At 35.5% G+C, this 16,361-nt stretch overlaps 1 protein-coding gene across 1 annotated transcript in view; it reads right to left on the bottom strand.

Annotated features, from left to right (window-relative positions):
* LOC150094233 (osteopetrosis-associated transmembrane protein 1-like) overlaps nucleotides 1–16,361 on the bottom strand; it is an 88,754-nt gene that overhangs the window by 61,322 nt on the left and 11,071 nt on the right. Inside the window, exon 2 of the mRNA XM_090412165.1 lies at nucleotides 336–441. Coding sequence (XP_090268291.1) covers nucleotides 336–441 — 106 coding nt within the window. The remainder of the gene's footprint in view (nucleotides 1–335; nucleotides 442–16,361) is intronic.

The following is a 16,361-nucleotide window of genomic DNA, read 5'->3' on the forward strand; positions in this document are numbered from 1 at the left end:
TTAATTTTTTTCCCCCTTTCTTACTATGTGATTGTGAATGTGATGCATAAATATTACAGAAAAACCTTCATCCTTCAGTATTTTATTTATATTCTCTCCTAACAATATCTAATCACACCAAAGTGCATGACTTTGGAAAATATTAACATTGAACTGACAGGCATTTTCACATGTCCACAATGCCAGCCTATTCAAATGATTCTGCAAGTACTGCATATCAGCTGCACTTTTGATCATCCTACCTATCTTTTCATCATATATAATATTAAGAGTAATATACAACATAGCAGTGATATGCTTATATTCCAATCTAAATCATATATAATTCAACTCACTATCACAAAATGCTTTATTCCAGGCTGCATTAATGGTTTCATTGGAAATTATAATCACTGTTAGCTTATCTTCAGATAGTAAAAGATTTTTACATTCTTCTGAATTCTGAAATTAAAAAAAAAAACATTCTTACAAAGTATATTAAAAAAAGAAAAAGGATATTTAATGAATTAACACTAATAGAATTTTTCCTACTGTTCAGCAAATGCTCGACAGCCACAAGTGTTTATATAATTATAATTATTTTAAATATATACCCTCTGTAAAAAAGAAACCGAACTTTTGATAGAAAATAAGACACAGGCCAATTATAATTATTCAAATCATTTATTTCAATCAATATATACTCTCCCTCAGCTTCGATACAAAGTTTGGCACAGTCAATTAATTCGTTAAATGAGTTTTTTATATCGGTTTTTGGGATACTGCTGAGGGTTGTGATTACTGCCGCAACGTTTTTTTCAATGGTGTCGTATTGCTTTCCTTTCATCGGCAAATGAAGTCGGGGGAAGAGAAAGAAGTCACAGGGTGCTAAATCAGGTGAATACGGCAAGTGATCCAACACACAAACTTGGTTTTTGCCAAAAACTGTCTCACAACGTTCGAACGATGAGACAATGCATTATCATACTAAAGTGACCCGCTGCCTGCATCACGATATTCATGCCATATGCGACGAATTCTTGCTATCAATTGCTTCAAACTTCAAGATAAAACTCACCGTTGACCTTTTGGCCAGGCAGAATGAATTCTTTGTGGATTGGAATCCACATTGGAGCCTTTGGAATCATAGAAACAAATCAGCACTGCCTTTACTTTTGACTTCTCTGAGCAACTTTTTTTCGGATGCCCCTCTTCTGGTGGTCTCCACTTAGCACTCTGGTGCTTTGTTTTGGGCTCATACTCAAAACACATTGCATCACCAGTAACGATCGTTTCAAGGAAGTTTGAGTCCTTATGAGCAGTTTTAAAGAGGTCCTTGCAGTATTCAATTCGATACATTTTTTGGTCGTCAGTCAAACTTGTGGGGAACAAATTGCAAATTCAATTTACAAAGGCCCAAAATCTCGGTCAAAATGTTGTGTACAGTTGATCTTGGAATCTATAATTCATCTTCAATCATTCTAATGGACGATTTTGGGTTTTCTTTGATGAAATCACACACTTTTTGGATGTTAACTTCTCTCAATCCGGTTTTTGGATGGCCTGGCTTTTCGTGGTCCTCAAGCGTCTCATGATCACTTTGAAATCGCTTAAACCACTTAAATCACATAAACTTCAGTATGGGATAAGCATTCATCACGATATGCTTTTTGAAGTATTTGATGCATTTAGGTAAACCGTTTACTAAGTTTAACACAAAAGTCAATTGCAGCTCTCTTTGAAACTCATTTTCCTACCATTCGTCAAAACACACTGTCACTCTTGGCATTATAACTCAGTTTCTAATGAAACAAATGTCATAAACAGTTGATACAACACTAATGAAGGTTGCCGCTTTCGACAACAAAAAGATACAACAGGTGGTGCCACTAGTTTCTTCTATTTTCGAAAAGTTCGGTTTCTTTTTGGATAGAGGGTGTATTCATTTACTTCATATATATAATGCTTTTGTGCAATTTACATTTTTGTACTGATTCATATAGTGCCCACATAACATCCAGTCACTTAATATCTGATGGTCTTATAATCTGGCCACCTCAGCCAACTACGACAATTCAACAGTTGAATAGTAAAAGTGCAATATTATATGTTAAATCATATAAAAAAAATTAATGTAAATACTTACAATTAATTCATGTTGGTATTTAACTATTCTTATTAAATTGTTTATTAAATTATCATCATTTAATCAGAGGGCATATTATCAATATGCCCTCTGATCAACTCTCTGTCCACCATTACTCTCAAGTCCCTAATTTCATTAATTTCCTGCAATCCAGTACTATCAATGTGATACACAGTATGTAATCTTTTCAACCCAAAGTGCATAACCTTACATTTTGCAACATTAAATTGACAACAATTATCCTTTGCTTACAGTTGCAATTTATTTAAATTATCCTGCAAGATATCTACATAACCTTTATAACTATTGCCCTCCCCAGTTTATTTATCATCAGCAAACAACTGAATATCTCCATGTAAATCATTAATACAAATTAAGGAGTAGCAGCCTTGGTATAGAGCCTTGAGGTACTCCACTAGTCATCTTCATTCTCCTAGATTCCACTCCAGCATACACAACTTTCTGGTGACTGTCAGACAGACAGGCATCAAATAGTAAAAGACTGGCAACATAAAGAAACTGAAAAAGAAGGATATTACAGAAAGCTGTTTGTATGATTAAAAGCAAAATGAAACAATAATACTAAATGAAGGGGAGGATGGAGATATGGAAGAAAATGGCAAAATACAAAACAATTACACAATGAAACAGCTGAAGAAATACTAGGAAAAGTGGAGAGAAAGAGAATTCAGAAACAATGAAAAACAGAATGCTCATAACTGAGGAAAGAAGAGAAATTAGAAGAAAATTACTCCAAAGTCACCATGAAGAAGAGAAAAAGGAGATAAATAAAATATACAAGGAGAAAAACAGACTAGTATAGAAAAGTATAAGAGATGATAAAAGAAAATTCACTGAAGAACTCTGTAAGGAGGCTGAACAGGCTGCAGTAAATTCTGATTCCAAGAAGCTACTCAGCTACTCAAAATAACAAGATAAGAGGGGGCGGGGAGAGTGAGAAAGGAGAGACTAATAAGGGACAAATGAAGAAATAATTTAAAGAGGGAAAAAAACAGAAAAGAGATGGATAACTTAAAGGATATACTAAAATTACTCCCAGAAAATACTGAAACAGATAGATTTAAATATAAACATAACAGAGATAACAAAAAGCAGAAATAACTACAATATGGAAACTCAGAAATGGCAAGCTGCAGGAACAGACAATATGCAAGAACTATTTGAAGGAGACATTGAGTTTTCTGTTAGCAATATGACACACAGATCAATTATCTTAGCTATACTTTTTTGGACAATGGCGTCAGCTCCAATAAAATAGATTAAATACTGTTCCCCCCACCCTATTTCCCCCTTCCCAAACAGACAAGGGCAAACACCACAATTCCTGTTCCATAGCCCAAGTACTAATAAAATGTAACCTTCACACTACATTCAAACCTCAAATTAGCAACTCTCATCCACTCTCCTAAGGACAAACTCCATCTTCTAGCACATTTTGGAGTGTATGAAGTTCCCTGTGACTTGGCTTGCTATGGACAGACAGGAAGATCCATTAACATCCTTCTTGGAGTACATAAAAAATACAACCTACCATTATTATGTCCAGTCGGGACAGGCAGACAGCACTTTGGACAACCCTTTGCACAAGATTAAATGGAAGAAAACTAATGTGCTGTATAAAAGTAGAACCGGGTCAGAAAGACTATTTTTAGAGTAAAGCAAGGCTATGAAGCATTTTCCTAACCTTCAAAAGTATGGCTGCATTAATCTGCCAAAAATTTGGGAGACAGTCATCCTAAGATCAACTCCTACATAGCTGCAATAACTTCTTTTATACCACATCAGAGGGCACCAAATTAGGACTTAATATCTTTTTGTCTGTTACAATTTGAATTGTTTCACTTACTCGTTGTCCTGTGTAACATATAGCATGTTGTTTTGCTCTGAGGATGCTGGTTGAAAATCCAGTGAAATATAAGCTAGTTAATTAATAAATATACTTTCATAATTTAGTGTTTTGATGGCGCATTGTCATTAAAACAAGTTATAAAGAATTTTATCCATCTAAATACTCTGGACCAACAGTGTGTAAAACAATTCGATGTCACTTTGTTATGTTTCATATTATACTAGAATGAAGCAGGGTAGTTGCACCATTCTAGTGTAGTATAGGACAGATGACTGTCCAAAAAAATGGCATTTCTGTCAGAATCATGGATACCATTAGCAAAGAAAGTATACTTTATTGGTTACTGGAGGTACAATATAACGAGTACCGTAAGATGAGGTTACTTTGCTCCAATTGGCAAAAATTTACTCTGGAAACATATTTACTATTTGAAATGATGTAGCATTTTTTTTTTAAGTATTGTATTAGTATTGGCAACACTGCTGTACCATACTCTCCCTGCTTCTACAGGACCTCTAATTCTCAAACATAGCAGAATTGTCTGTTTGGTTAACTAGAAAAATTTGCTTGCCTCAGCAATTTATTACCATTTTTTTTTAAGTCAGGCATATAAAATTCTTTCCCTTAATTCCTCTAGTTTTATAATATCTAAGTTTCTTCTTCTTTTATTAACATTTCTTGACTTTATAGAACATTGATTTACTTCATAGCCAAATTTTAATTTTCTGGGGATACTTTGCTCCACCTGTTTTGAGTTTAAGGCAAGTCATAAAGGAAGAAATGACACTGTTTTGCTGAAACAGAGCTTCCCCGTTCTACTAAAGAGACTGAATGAGGTGATATCAGGAAATGCAGCAGATAATCTGAAAGCAGATTTTAAAAAATATGGAGTTCATCCTGTCAATGTACATGAGCTTCTCTCTTGTCTCCCAGGTAGAGGATGCAACGCAGCTGCAATACAAGATTCTTTTGTTGAAGCATTACAAAATGCAAGATCAAAATGGACATCTGGTGCCAGTAGTAAAAGGGGCAGAAAGGAAAATTCTTTCAATTCCTGGAAAAAGTGTCTTGAACAGAAATCAGGATGAAAATAGCTCAGATGAGAATTCTGATATTTCTCTTAAATCTGCCTCATCCGAAAACGACGTCGAAAATTACTGTGAAAAACAGCTTGCTTCCATATCTGATGATGAGGAAATAGCAACTTCTTCAACAAAGTTAAAAGAGGTAGAAAAAAATAATTTTGTTTCATCAGTTGGGCAGTATGTTTTTTCATGTATGAAGGCAAATATGCAGAAATCTGTCAAGTCCAGGAAATGGTCTACACCAAAAGATGAAATATTTTATCCTTTAGAGGACATAATTTGTCATATTAAACTCCACTCCCAAAAATGATAAATCGTAGACATGTTTTCTGTTCCATAATTGGAAAACATTTGGAATCCCTGGGCCTAAAGTTCTTAATTCCAATGATTTTTTTTCTCTTTTTTTGCCACAGTTTATTTTTTAGAACTTGCTATATATTAATTTTGCATCAATTTTTACGAGTGAATTCAAAATTTTTCAATTTTTTATATCTTCATTTCCAATTTGTCTTTAAAAAAAAGCAATTTCAACAATTTTATATGCTAGTTTATGTTATAATAAATAAGGGTTGTGTATTCTTATTTTGTGAATAGTCTTACTTTGCTCCATTCCCATTATTCCATTTAAATTAGTACTTTTTACTAGTTAGTGCAAAGTATCCCCCCCATCCTGGGATAAACACTGTTCCAACTTTTTGAAAAAATAAAAGAAGGAATAAAACAAATGTTTTCACAGAAATTTTACATAAGGGCATTCAGTATACTCTATACATTAAAAAAATATATTTCAGAAAATAAAAACCTCTGAAAACAATTTTTTTTTTTCAAATTACTAAAAAAAAGGTAAGAAAAGTGGAGCAAAGTAACCCCATCTTACAGTACATATTAAATCATACCAAATTAGGCATAAAATAAATTTATTTTTATGCTCCAAGATCATCTCTGTATAAAGTACACATTAAGAAGAAATTATTTTCTTTTCTGTACATGCCACCTTATCAGATTGCACTTGAAACTCTTCAAGTAAGTAGTCCATGCCAGCATCTTATTTTTCAAGATTCACATTTTGCTAACTAGATTTGATTTTGAATAAAGCCAAAAATAACAACAATCACAACAGCTGGCTTCATGAGTCTACGAAAGTAGTTGTTCTATTGATTTGTACATCCAGTTTATAAGTAATTTAAAAGGGTGTCAAATTTTCTTGATTTCTAATTTTTCCCTAATAATTAAAATGAATATCAAAAAGTACACGTTATATATAAAACATGATCTCCTAGGTGCTGGCAAATCTATGATGACCCCACAGAAATCCTGCATTCAATGCAATTTTGAATCCCAGTATTCACTAAACCTCTCCAACACTTTAGTCACTACTTCATAAACACAAAATGGTCTGTAATGAAGCTGCTGTCCCTTCTCTTCCCAGAAATTTTCAACAAAATCACACTCCTACTTTATTCTCCAATACTGCCTCTGTTAAAGGAAACACCAATCTCTTTTCCCCCCATTTCATGATACTGTTTTATGCTGAATTCTGAGTAGACTTTCACATGCTCACTTTTCTGCTTGTTAGAATCTCCCTTACCATCAAAGCAGTTTTTCTGAGTTATCTTTACTATGTTTATACAATGTGCTTCCTGAACTGTTTTTTATCAACTCTTTCCTCCTCTCCCAGGCCATAAGTCCTTTTCCCCATCTAATGACTGGGAAAACATTTTTTCACCATGGTTACCAAAAGACAACATACTGATTATGTTTTTGTGTATTTAGGTGAATTTTAAAGACAATGATCAATTGACAATTGAAATTGACAATGATCAAGTGGAAAAGGAAACTGTTTACATCTGGAAGCATGATGGATGCAGAACAGTCTGGTTGATCAACCCATATGTGGAGAATGTATCACGAAGCCAAGGCATTTGTATTATAGTTATCAAACAAGTTTATTTATTGCAGACGGCCCATCTTAGATAACAAAATCTATCATATCGCTCCTTTTATCATCGGCACATTCAGACCACCCTGCAGCAAAAAAAAAAATAAAAAAATCCTTCTTACCCTCCAACTCACCACCTCCTTTCACAACTTCCAGGGATGTCCTCTTGTTCCTTCCCTTTGTTCTACTATATGAAAAATTTCCTCATTGTCAATCCTGTGAATACTTTTTAACAGTTTAAATGTCTCAATAACATCACCTCAAACTCTGTAGTCTGAATGCCCTCAGTCCACCTTAACTAACATGGTAAAGTACTTATATCACTTGTGTCATCTGCCTCTGTACCCTTTCCACAGATTGTGCTCAGATTACAAGATCTGAGCACAATAATCCAGATATGACCTCATCAGGGTTATAGTATAATGGAATCACCACTGTTATCTCTACTGGTCAAAAAGGTATTGCAGCAATTCTCTTGGTTAACTTCACCACTTTTGCAATATGTTCCTAAATTTCAGTTGCATTAGACTGAATCCCCAATTCATTTTCCCATCTGTTGCTTATTTAAATTCTCCAGAAGTGCTACCACAGCATTATTACTAATAATCCTTCCAAGCTTCACATCATCTGAAAATAACTGAATATCTCCCTGCAACCAAGTGACAATATCACTGACATAAAGGTTAAAAAGCAAAGGTCCCGGTATCAATCCCTGGGGAATCAAACCCTACTTACAACTGTCCTTTGCTTGAGATACTGCTTCCCACCACACAACTCTCTCTCTGTAAATTGGCTGTCTGATATATATCAATCTAATTCAATAACCTGATATCTAGCCCCATGTGTCGCAACTTAAATATCAGCTTATCATGATATCCTATCAAATCAAAAAATGGCAGTATATGCAGTTCTCTTATCAACTACTCTTGTCACTTTATTATAAAAGGCAAGCAAATTATTGAAGCAAGAGTATCCCTTAATAAATTCATGCTGATAACATCACCCTTATCCGTCCAATTCTGTTTACCCATCTCTCACTTAATTTCTCCAAAATCTTAACTACAGAAGAAATACGAACTGGTCTATAGTTTGATGCCTGCATTCTATCATCACTCTTGTACAGTGACACTATCTTACTCTTCTTCTATTCACTGGGCACTTTCTCAGTAGCCAGACTTTCACTGAACAGCCAATGTTTAATATAGTCAATGGAGCTGTTGCTCCATTAACTACAATGAATCAGTTCCTCAACACATTATTTTAAAACATGCAGTCAAATTCTATCCAGTATTACTACCTTAATAACTTTCAGAGTACTTAGCATTTGAAACACATTTTCCTCATGCACTTCTAAACTTTTAATCCTTCCATGAATAAAACTGCTTTTCCAGGATGAAATGCCCAATAAAGTGATCATTAAACAGTTCCACTATGTAACCTGCATTGGTCACTCAACACCCTTTCCCAACTAACAGGCTCATTTGTCTATAATCATTTCTCCTCCTACTGGCCACACAATGAAAGAATTCCTTAGGATTTTCCTTTGACCGTAGTGCTAATTCCTTCTGGTATTCTATTTTTGTCTTCCTTACTATACTAGTCACTTCCTCGTGCAACTCCTTTCCACCACTCTTTTTATACTTTTTTCATCTGCAGTTTGCTCGATTTCATTTAGTCATCCACTTTATACCAAATTGGATTATCTTTTTAGCTTGAAGAATGCAATCTGCCATTGCTGTTCCCTGGCCTATAATAACACTAAATATCTAGCCCTGCCCCACCTCCACCTCACACTTTCAAAACTAAAAGTGAAATTTATTTCCAAATCTTCACTCTAAAAGGACTCAACTCATCACTTATAAGTAACTCCACAACTGTTTGCTTTTCCTATGCTACATCCTTTTATTTCTATTCCCATCATCTTATGTCAGATATGTTTCACTGATTTCAGTAAGCTCCGATGCACTTCCTTTATTCTGATACTCCTAGTATTTGTGTAAAGAAAATCAGTGCATTGTCATTATGTCTATACCTATTATTTGCTCCAGACTCTCCCTGCAATATACCATACTTTCTGCCAATTAACTATTCTCACAAGAGACCAACCCTGCTATGATAGACCTTGGTAACTCTAGTTTCCCTGTTCTAACACACTCACTTGCCTACAGAACAACAATCTTTGCAAATTGTCACCTATATTCCTTCCATGTTCAAATGCAGCCCACATAATCCAGATCTCTCTCTCTCTCTTTTTTGATACATTCTTGCTATCACATTATTCATTATTGGTGCTCCCATCCTCAATTCTGGATTATCATATTTGGACAATACACTCACTATCTTCCTCTCACACTTTTCTGATGCACATCTTGACATTGCAAATCTCTTGCCATCTGATTCTATTGAGCAGATGATCCATTCATTTCTTGCTCACCTTGCAGGTGAGCAAGGAATGAATAGATCACCTGTTCAATAGAAATGTGAATAGATTACATTCCTTCACCTGCATCCCTCACTCTCCCTCCCCCACCTCCAACACTCTCCCTTCTTGCTGCCTGCTTCAGAAAGTGAGATTGGAGGTTGTTTATCTTGGAATTGGAATAATAAAAACATACTGCATTGTGCTGATATTGTATGCTCCAATCCACAAGATCTAAAGCAGGAACTTCTCAACATCCAACATATTATGCAAATGAATGGCTTCTCATTATGGACTATACAGCGTGTTCTTGATTTTTACAAGACAAGCATCCCCTCCAAAAATCTTAAATACAAAGAGTCCCAATTCCATACATTTCTGAACCAATCTCAAGAATCCTCAAGAAATACAACCTAGTGCCAACATTTGTTCCATTCAACAAACTCTCCTCTTGGTTTCCTTCTTCTAAAGATAAAGGACCTCCACACTCTCATTTCCTGGCACCTACCAAGTTCCACGTGATTGCCACCTCTCCTACTTAAAACTGGATGTTCTATGAAAAAATGATTACAAGAACACCAACCTTATATCATTAACAAGAAATCAGGCTAGTACAACATGGAATTGATACCAACCACAGCATCTTCTGGTCTAATCCAAGCATATGCCACTTCGCTGCTTCATATTTATTTAATGAGAGTACCAAAATCTTGCTACATTATCCTAACCTGAATTATAATAACTGCCTATCCTTACCAAAAATCTGAGAAAGGCTGATGCTCATCAGTCACCAATATTTTTATTTGATTATTATCTCTCTTACACATCATGTTGTTCCTTATTCCATCACACAGTTGTTTTAAAAAATCCACTGTTAATGTTCTAACATTCTGCCTTGCATTTGTTAGCCAAAGAGTCATTGATGATGAGCTGTAATATTCAGGTTAAAATATTTGTAAATAAATAATTTTACTTTAATCATTATCCTTGTGTTTACATACTATTCATCCTTTCTCCCCCCCCCCCCTTCTCTCAAACTTCTTCGTCTCACATCAGTCAGTCTTTCAAATCTTCTAATCTCTCCTTCCACATGAACCAAATTTTTCCATGCCTTCCAACTTCCTCCACAAAATTTTTCAAATAAGTTTTAATGGGAGTTTTTTATTCGTTTTATAGTTTATTAACTTTTCAACTTTTTTATTTTTTGTTCGTTGTTCCAACTTTTTTTCACCTTCCACTATTCTCCTACTCTTTCCTGCCTACATGTCACTAATGTATGCAATAGGTTTTGCAACTATGTGGGTTTGATACTAAAATCTTTGCTGATATATGCCACCTATATCTTTTGCACACTACCAGACCTTCAGCAGAAAATGATTATATATTTCGTCCTGATAACCTCAAATTACCCTGGCTCTTGATGAACTTGTACTCTTACAGGTTGCAATTCTTCTATTAGGATATTGCCAATATTCCTGATCTCCTTCATCCTGTTCTCACTATACTTCCTGAGAAAACAACATGTGTTACATATATATGTTCCTATATCAGTTTCAAGTTTCAGTATTGTCTAAAATATTCGGCCAAACAGAATTAACTTTTCATTTCATTCTCATTCCTGATGCTTCTGATAAAAAAACTTCTTCCAATCCTACCCTTTGACAACACCCAAATCTCTAGAACAAGATGAGATTTTTCTCTTCTTGGGATTAATCTAACCTCAAATCACTTGGCATAAACATTAAGTTTTCTCTTTTGCTTGAGAAGACATTACTTTAATCTTGCACAACAGCTTTAAATCTATACCAATCACATTCATGTCAAACCACTAAATACTGTTCTCACATTTGAAGTGGTATTACCAAGAGCTCCCTAAAAATATTTGACTGAGTACAGAAGAGAGCAATTAGTTTGAAACTAATGTCCATTAATCCATCAAATTCCCTCCATTCATCTACAAAACCAAATAATCTAAATAGCAACTCATTCATGCACCAATCGCAATATTCATACCCATGATACATCATAACATACATTCTTTATTTGGTCACCTTTTTTCCCCTTCTTCCATATTTCTTCATACTTTGTCACCTTTCAAAATCATTTGTATCTGCCAAAAATTTTTTTTCCAAACTATCAATTCTTTTACTCTCCTTCTTTGTGATCTAATACAGTCACTCATATCTTTTACTGATGATAACCTTTGATGAATTTTTACTGATGATGACTTGTGGCTTTGCTTCTGAAAAACTCCATGTCTTCACATTCTCATCAAATTACCAGATACAATACAAATCTTTGTCTCTAATGCTACATAGCCTTGTGTCTTTCCTCACACTTCTCTATCTTCATCCTCTTAAACACATTCCCTTTGATATCTAACACAGAAACCACAACCCACTCCACTCTACTAGCCAGTCTAAACCATGATTTAAATATCAATCTGCCATATAATAATCCATCAAAAACTTTTGAAAAATCCAGATGTATAGATCTTTTATAAGTACACTGGTTTCCAAAACCTAAGGACTAACACTATTTGTGAAGATTAGAACCACAAATTCAGACAAATCAGCTTGTGGCAATTTGTATAACTGACAATTTTGAGTAGAAAGCAGATTACACACTCAATTTTCAAAATGCACACAAAGAGATCACATGGTAGCACTCAACAGGATAAAAGAGCTTCATGAAAAGAGCTTGTTTCAAACAAGCTATTTTCATGAAGGAATGAACAATCACTAGATGATTTCATGAGGGGGGAGAATTACTGAAAAGCTTGAAGAAGGCTGCATGATTACTGATACTGCCAGAGAGTTTGGAATCTCACATAGCCTTGTATCCAGGTTCTGAGCAGCATTCCAAACAAATGGAATGTGTTCCAGACATTTGTTAAGAGGTTTCCTTTTCTCTGTCACAGAGAATGAAGATCAGATTTTTGGTTATAATAGCAAAACGTAACTAACATTTTGCTGTTGTCAGTTGGCTCCATTCAAGCACAGGTATGCAAATATCTCAACAACTGTGGCAAGATACCTGCAACAAGTAGGCCTGTATTCTGCATCCCTTTATCAACAGTTCATCATAGAGCAGGTTTTCAGCGGTGTTGTATCAATAAAAATTGGACAAGAAACCAATGAGCTAATGTACTCTTTACAGAGGATAGTTGTTTTAGTTTTTCCTATGATTCCAGATGATGCTTGATCTGGCATGAAAGTGGTAGTGCTTACCATCGCAAGAATGTTATTGAAAGGGATAAATACGGTGGAGCTGGAGGCAAGGCGTGGGGAAAGTTGTATGCTTAATGAATGCACCAAGCTATAAGTGATGGAAAAAGGAACTATGACTGGTGAACTATATCGCAACAAGTTCTTTAATGTCACGTTCGATTATTTTGTGGTGCTGTAGGCAAAGAAATGATTTTTATGGGTGACAATGCCACACCACATCGTACATAAGCAATGGAGATACTTCTGGAGACTGAGGATATTAATTGAATCAAGTGGCCAGCATGCTCCCCAGATCTCAAGCCCATAGAATATGTTTGGGATGCAATAGGGAGATGCACTACTGCTGCTCAAAATTCCCCTCCTTATCCTTACTCAGAAAGAGTAGTGGGTCAGTTTTCCTTGAAGAATTCCTGAATCACTTGGTGTAAGAATGGTTAATTCTGCATCACAGTTCTGGGTGAAATGTCTCTCCATATAGTTTTCTGAAAACAAGCACTGCGCGTTAATTTCATAACTGCATCCTTAGGAAATCTGGAACTTTTGCCAAAAAACGTATTGCAATTTAATTTGTATGAAATTTATAATGCATGTTTTGTGTAATATAATTTATTAGTATGCTGACAATAAACTGGCTGTACTGTCCATATTTGGTTGTGGTCATGAAAACTTTTTCATATATAGTTAAAAATGTAGTATGTGCTTATCTTTTGTATGCCAGTGTACATGTATTTAACATGTGAACAACAACTACAATAACTACTCTCTCTCTATGTTCACTGGGCATCTACATATGCTGAATGTCACTCCAATGCTCAGTGATGTGCCACACCAGACCTCACCATGTAGTCCTGTTGTTTGCCTTTCTAGCGGCCTCAACTCTCTGAAGATCAGTCACTCTGCACACACCATCCATCCAACTCATTGATGGTCTACCCCTGCCTCTTTTTTTTCAGGAACTTTACCTTCTATTACTGTTCTGAGAAACCCCCCTTCCATCCTTTCTATGTATCCAAAATATTTTAACTTTCTTCTGTCAATATCCTTAAGGAGCTTTAAAGTTCTACAGATCTTTTCTAACACCCATTCATTTGTATGCCTTTCAGTATATGATATCCTCACAGCCTTCTGTAATACCACATCTCAAAAGCAGATATCCGTTTCTTATCTGACTTCTTTAGGTTCCAAGTCTCACATCCATAAGTCGCTGTTGGAAAAACAACTGCATCCAAAATCCTCAACTTTGTTCCCATGGAGATAGATCCATCCTTCTAGATTTTAGACAGGTCTCTGACCATTGTTTTAGCCATTCCTAACATTTTTCTGATGTCTTCTGAACAGCAATTCTTCACATTAATAATGGATCCCAGGTACTCAAACTTGATGACTTCCTCAATTCTTTCTCCATTAAGGTACACTTGTTTCTCAAAAGCTTCTCTGTTTGTATTTCCTTTGAGAACCATAATCTCTGTCTTGCTAGGATTGAGTTGAAGTCCTCTGTTATTACTGATCTTGTAATTCTTGACAAAGTTATTTGTCAAGAATTAGTCCTAGTTCCTCCATGCCATTACAAAGGAGTACTGTATCATCAGCATACCGCAGATTACTGATCAATCTACCTCATATCCTAATTCCTGTCCTGAGCTCATCCAATGCTCCATGCACGATGTCCTTCACATATATAATAAGCAAGTGAGGAGAAAGTAAACATCCTTGCCTAACTCCTTTTCCAACTTGAAGTCAGTCAGGCAATCCAACACCTGTTCTTACCGTGGCTTTCTGCTCCTTATAGAAGTTGGCTATCAATCTGATAGTGTGTTGAGGAAAACCCATTCTTTTCATTACTTCTCACAGTTTCACATGCTCAACACAGTCAAAAGCTTCAGAGTAGTCTAAGAAACACATTACCAGAGGGAGTCTGAATTCTTTATATTTTTTTATGATCTGTCTAAGGCAAAGGATCTGATCTCTCGTGCCCTTACCTTTCCTAAAACCTGCTTGTTCCTCGGGCATCTCTACCTCAACTTTCGCCTCAATTCTATTTAGCATGATCTTCAATAAAATTTTGCTTGCATAAGATATTAAACTAACAGTTCTATAATTCTTGCATGCCTTCATATCACCTTTCTTATGTAGTGGTATGAAAACTGACTTCTTCCAGTCTCTAGATCATGATCCTGTCTCCCATATCCTTGAAATCAATCTATGAAACACTCTTATTCCTCCATCCCCTGTGGATTTCATCTGCACCTGGGGCCTTATTGCTGTGAAGCTGCTTAACTGCTCTTTCAACTTCATGCCTAAGTGGAAGAGGTTCCAAATGAAAATTTTCCTGGTGAGAGGGCTCCACATTTTCTTTATCCACTCTGCTGTAGAGTTCCTCACAGTATTCTTTTCATCTGTTTTCGATTTCCAACTCTAATACTGTTCATTTATTATACTCTTTTCAATTCCATGATGCCTTTAATAAAGAGGACAGGACTTTTGCATTTTTCAGGTCTAATATCCCATGCCAGAGGTTACTGATCTGGAATCCCCTTTACATGATCTGCTTTGGCTCAAGATTTCCTAATTACCTCTTTGTTGCCACTACCATTCTCCTCACTTCAATGATTTCACTGATCTATTAGAATATTTATCTCTGAAAGTTAATAATGTACAATCAAAGTACCCTAACAGTGAGATAATCTTCTTTGGTGATTTCAATATCCATAATTCAGACTGGCTTCCTTTCTTGAACTTTACAAACCAAGCTGGAAGAGAAGCAGAAATGTTTGTTATCAGTATTGATTTAACACAAATTGGTCATCAATCACTTGGAAAGTGCAACCATAACCTTATCCACATCTTCTTTTCTACAGATTGTCCTTCTCCTAGTCATACTCTATTGTATCTTGTGGTATACTATAATGACACAACTGGTACTACATTTGGGATTTCTATGCCTTCTTTCCTTTTTCTGATTATTGCTTCTGCTCTGATCTAATAACAGAAATTATTGTCACACAGATAAGTGCTTTTCTTCCTCAATCCTATGTGGCCTGATCAAAGTCTTGTATAAAGGAAACATAACCTCTTTTCCTTTAGTGTTACACATTGATCAGTATTCATTTCAGTAAATTATGGAGACCACAACCATGTTAAGGAGCCTTCATAGTTCAGTCAGTATAGACAAAGTCTTTGTCAGAAAGACCAGAGTTCGATTCCTGCCCGTGACGTGAATTGAACTCTGGTTATCTGGTCTCTTTCTATAAAAGGTGAGTTAGCCAGTCACATACAGAAGTAGGGGGTGTTTTCACCTGGAAACTCGAGTTTTTCGTCCTAGTGAACACATGCATCTACACACATAGGACACACCAGGAGACATAGGGTCAAATCCTCGATGTGGATAGACCTGATCCTCGAGATGGTTGAGGTTGTGAAGTCCACAGCTAAAGAACCCAATGGTTCGCGAAAAAGCTTAGGACAAGACAACCACGTTAGGAATAATTACTTTAATTCCCCAATTTATATATATGTGTGTGTACTGCAGATGATGACCTAAATATGGAAGTTAAAATGTCGGAAAATTAAGGTAGTTATTCCTAACACAGTTATAATTTCTATAATTTACCGAAATGAATGCTGATCATCGAGTAATACTAAAGGAGAAAAAGTTATGGTTCTCTTATATAAAGCTTTCGACCTTTGTATTAA

The sequence above is a fragment of the Typopeltis vanoorti genome, chromosome 22, assembly GCF_054136105.1.
Source record: "Typopeltis vanoorti isolate ZY-2024b chromosome 22, IOZ_Tvanoo_1.0, whole genome shotgun sequence".
In the NCBI taxonomy this organism is placed as follows: domain Eukaryota; kingdom Metazoa; phylum Arthropoda; class Arachnida; order Uropygi; family Thelyphonidae; genus Typopeltis; species Typopeltis vanoorti.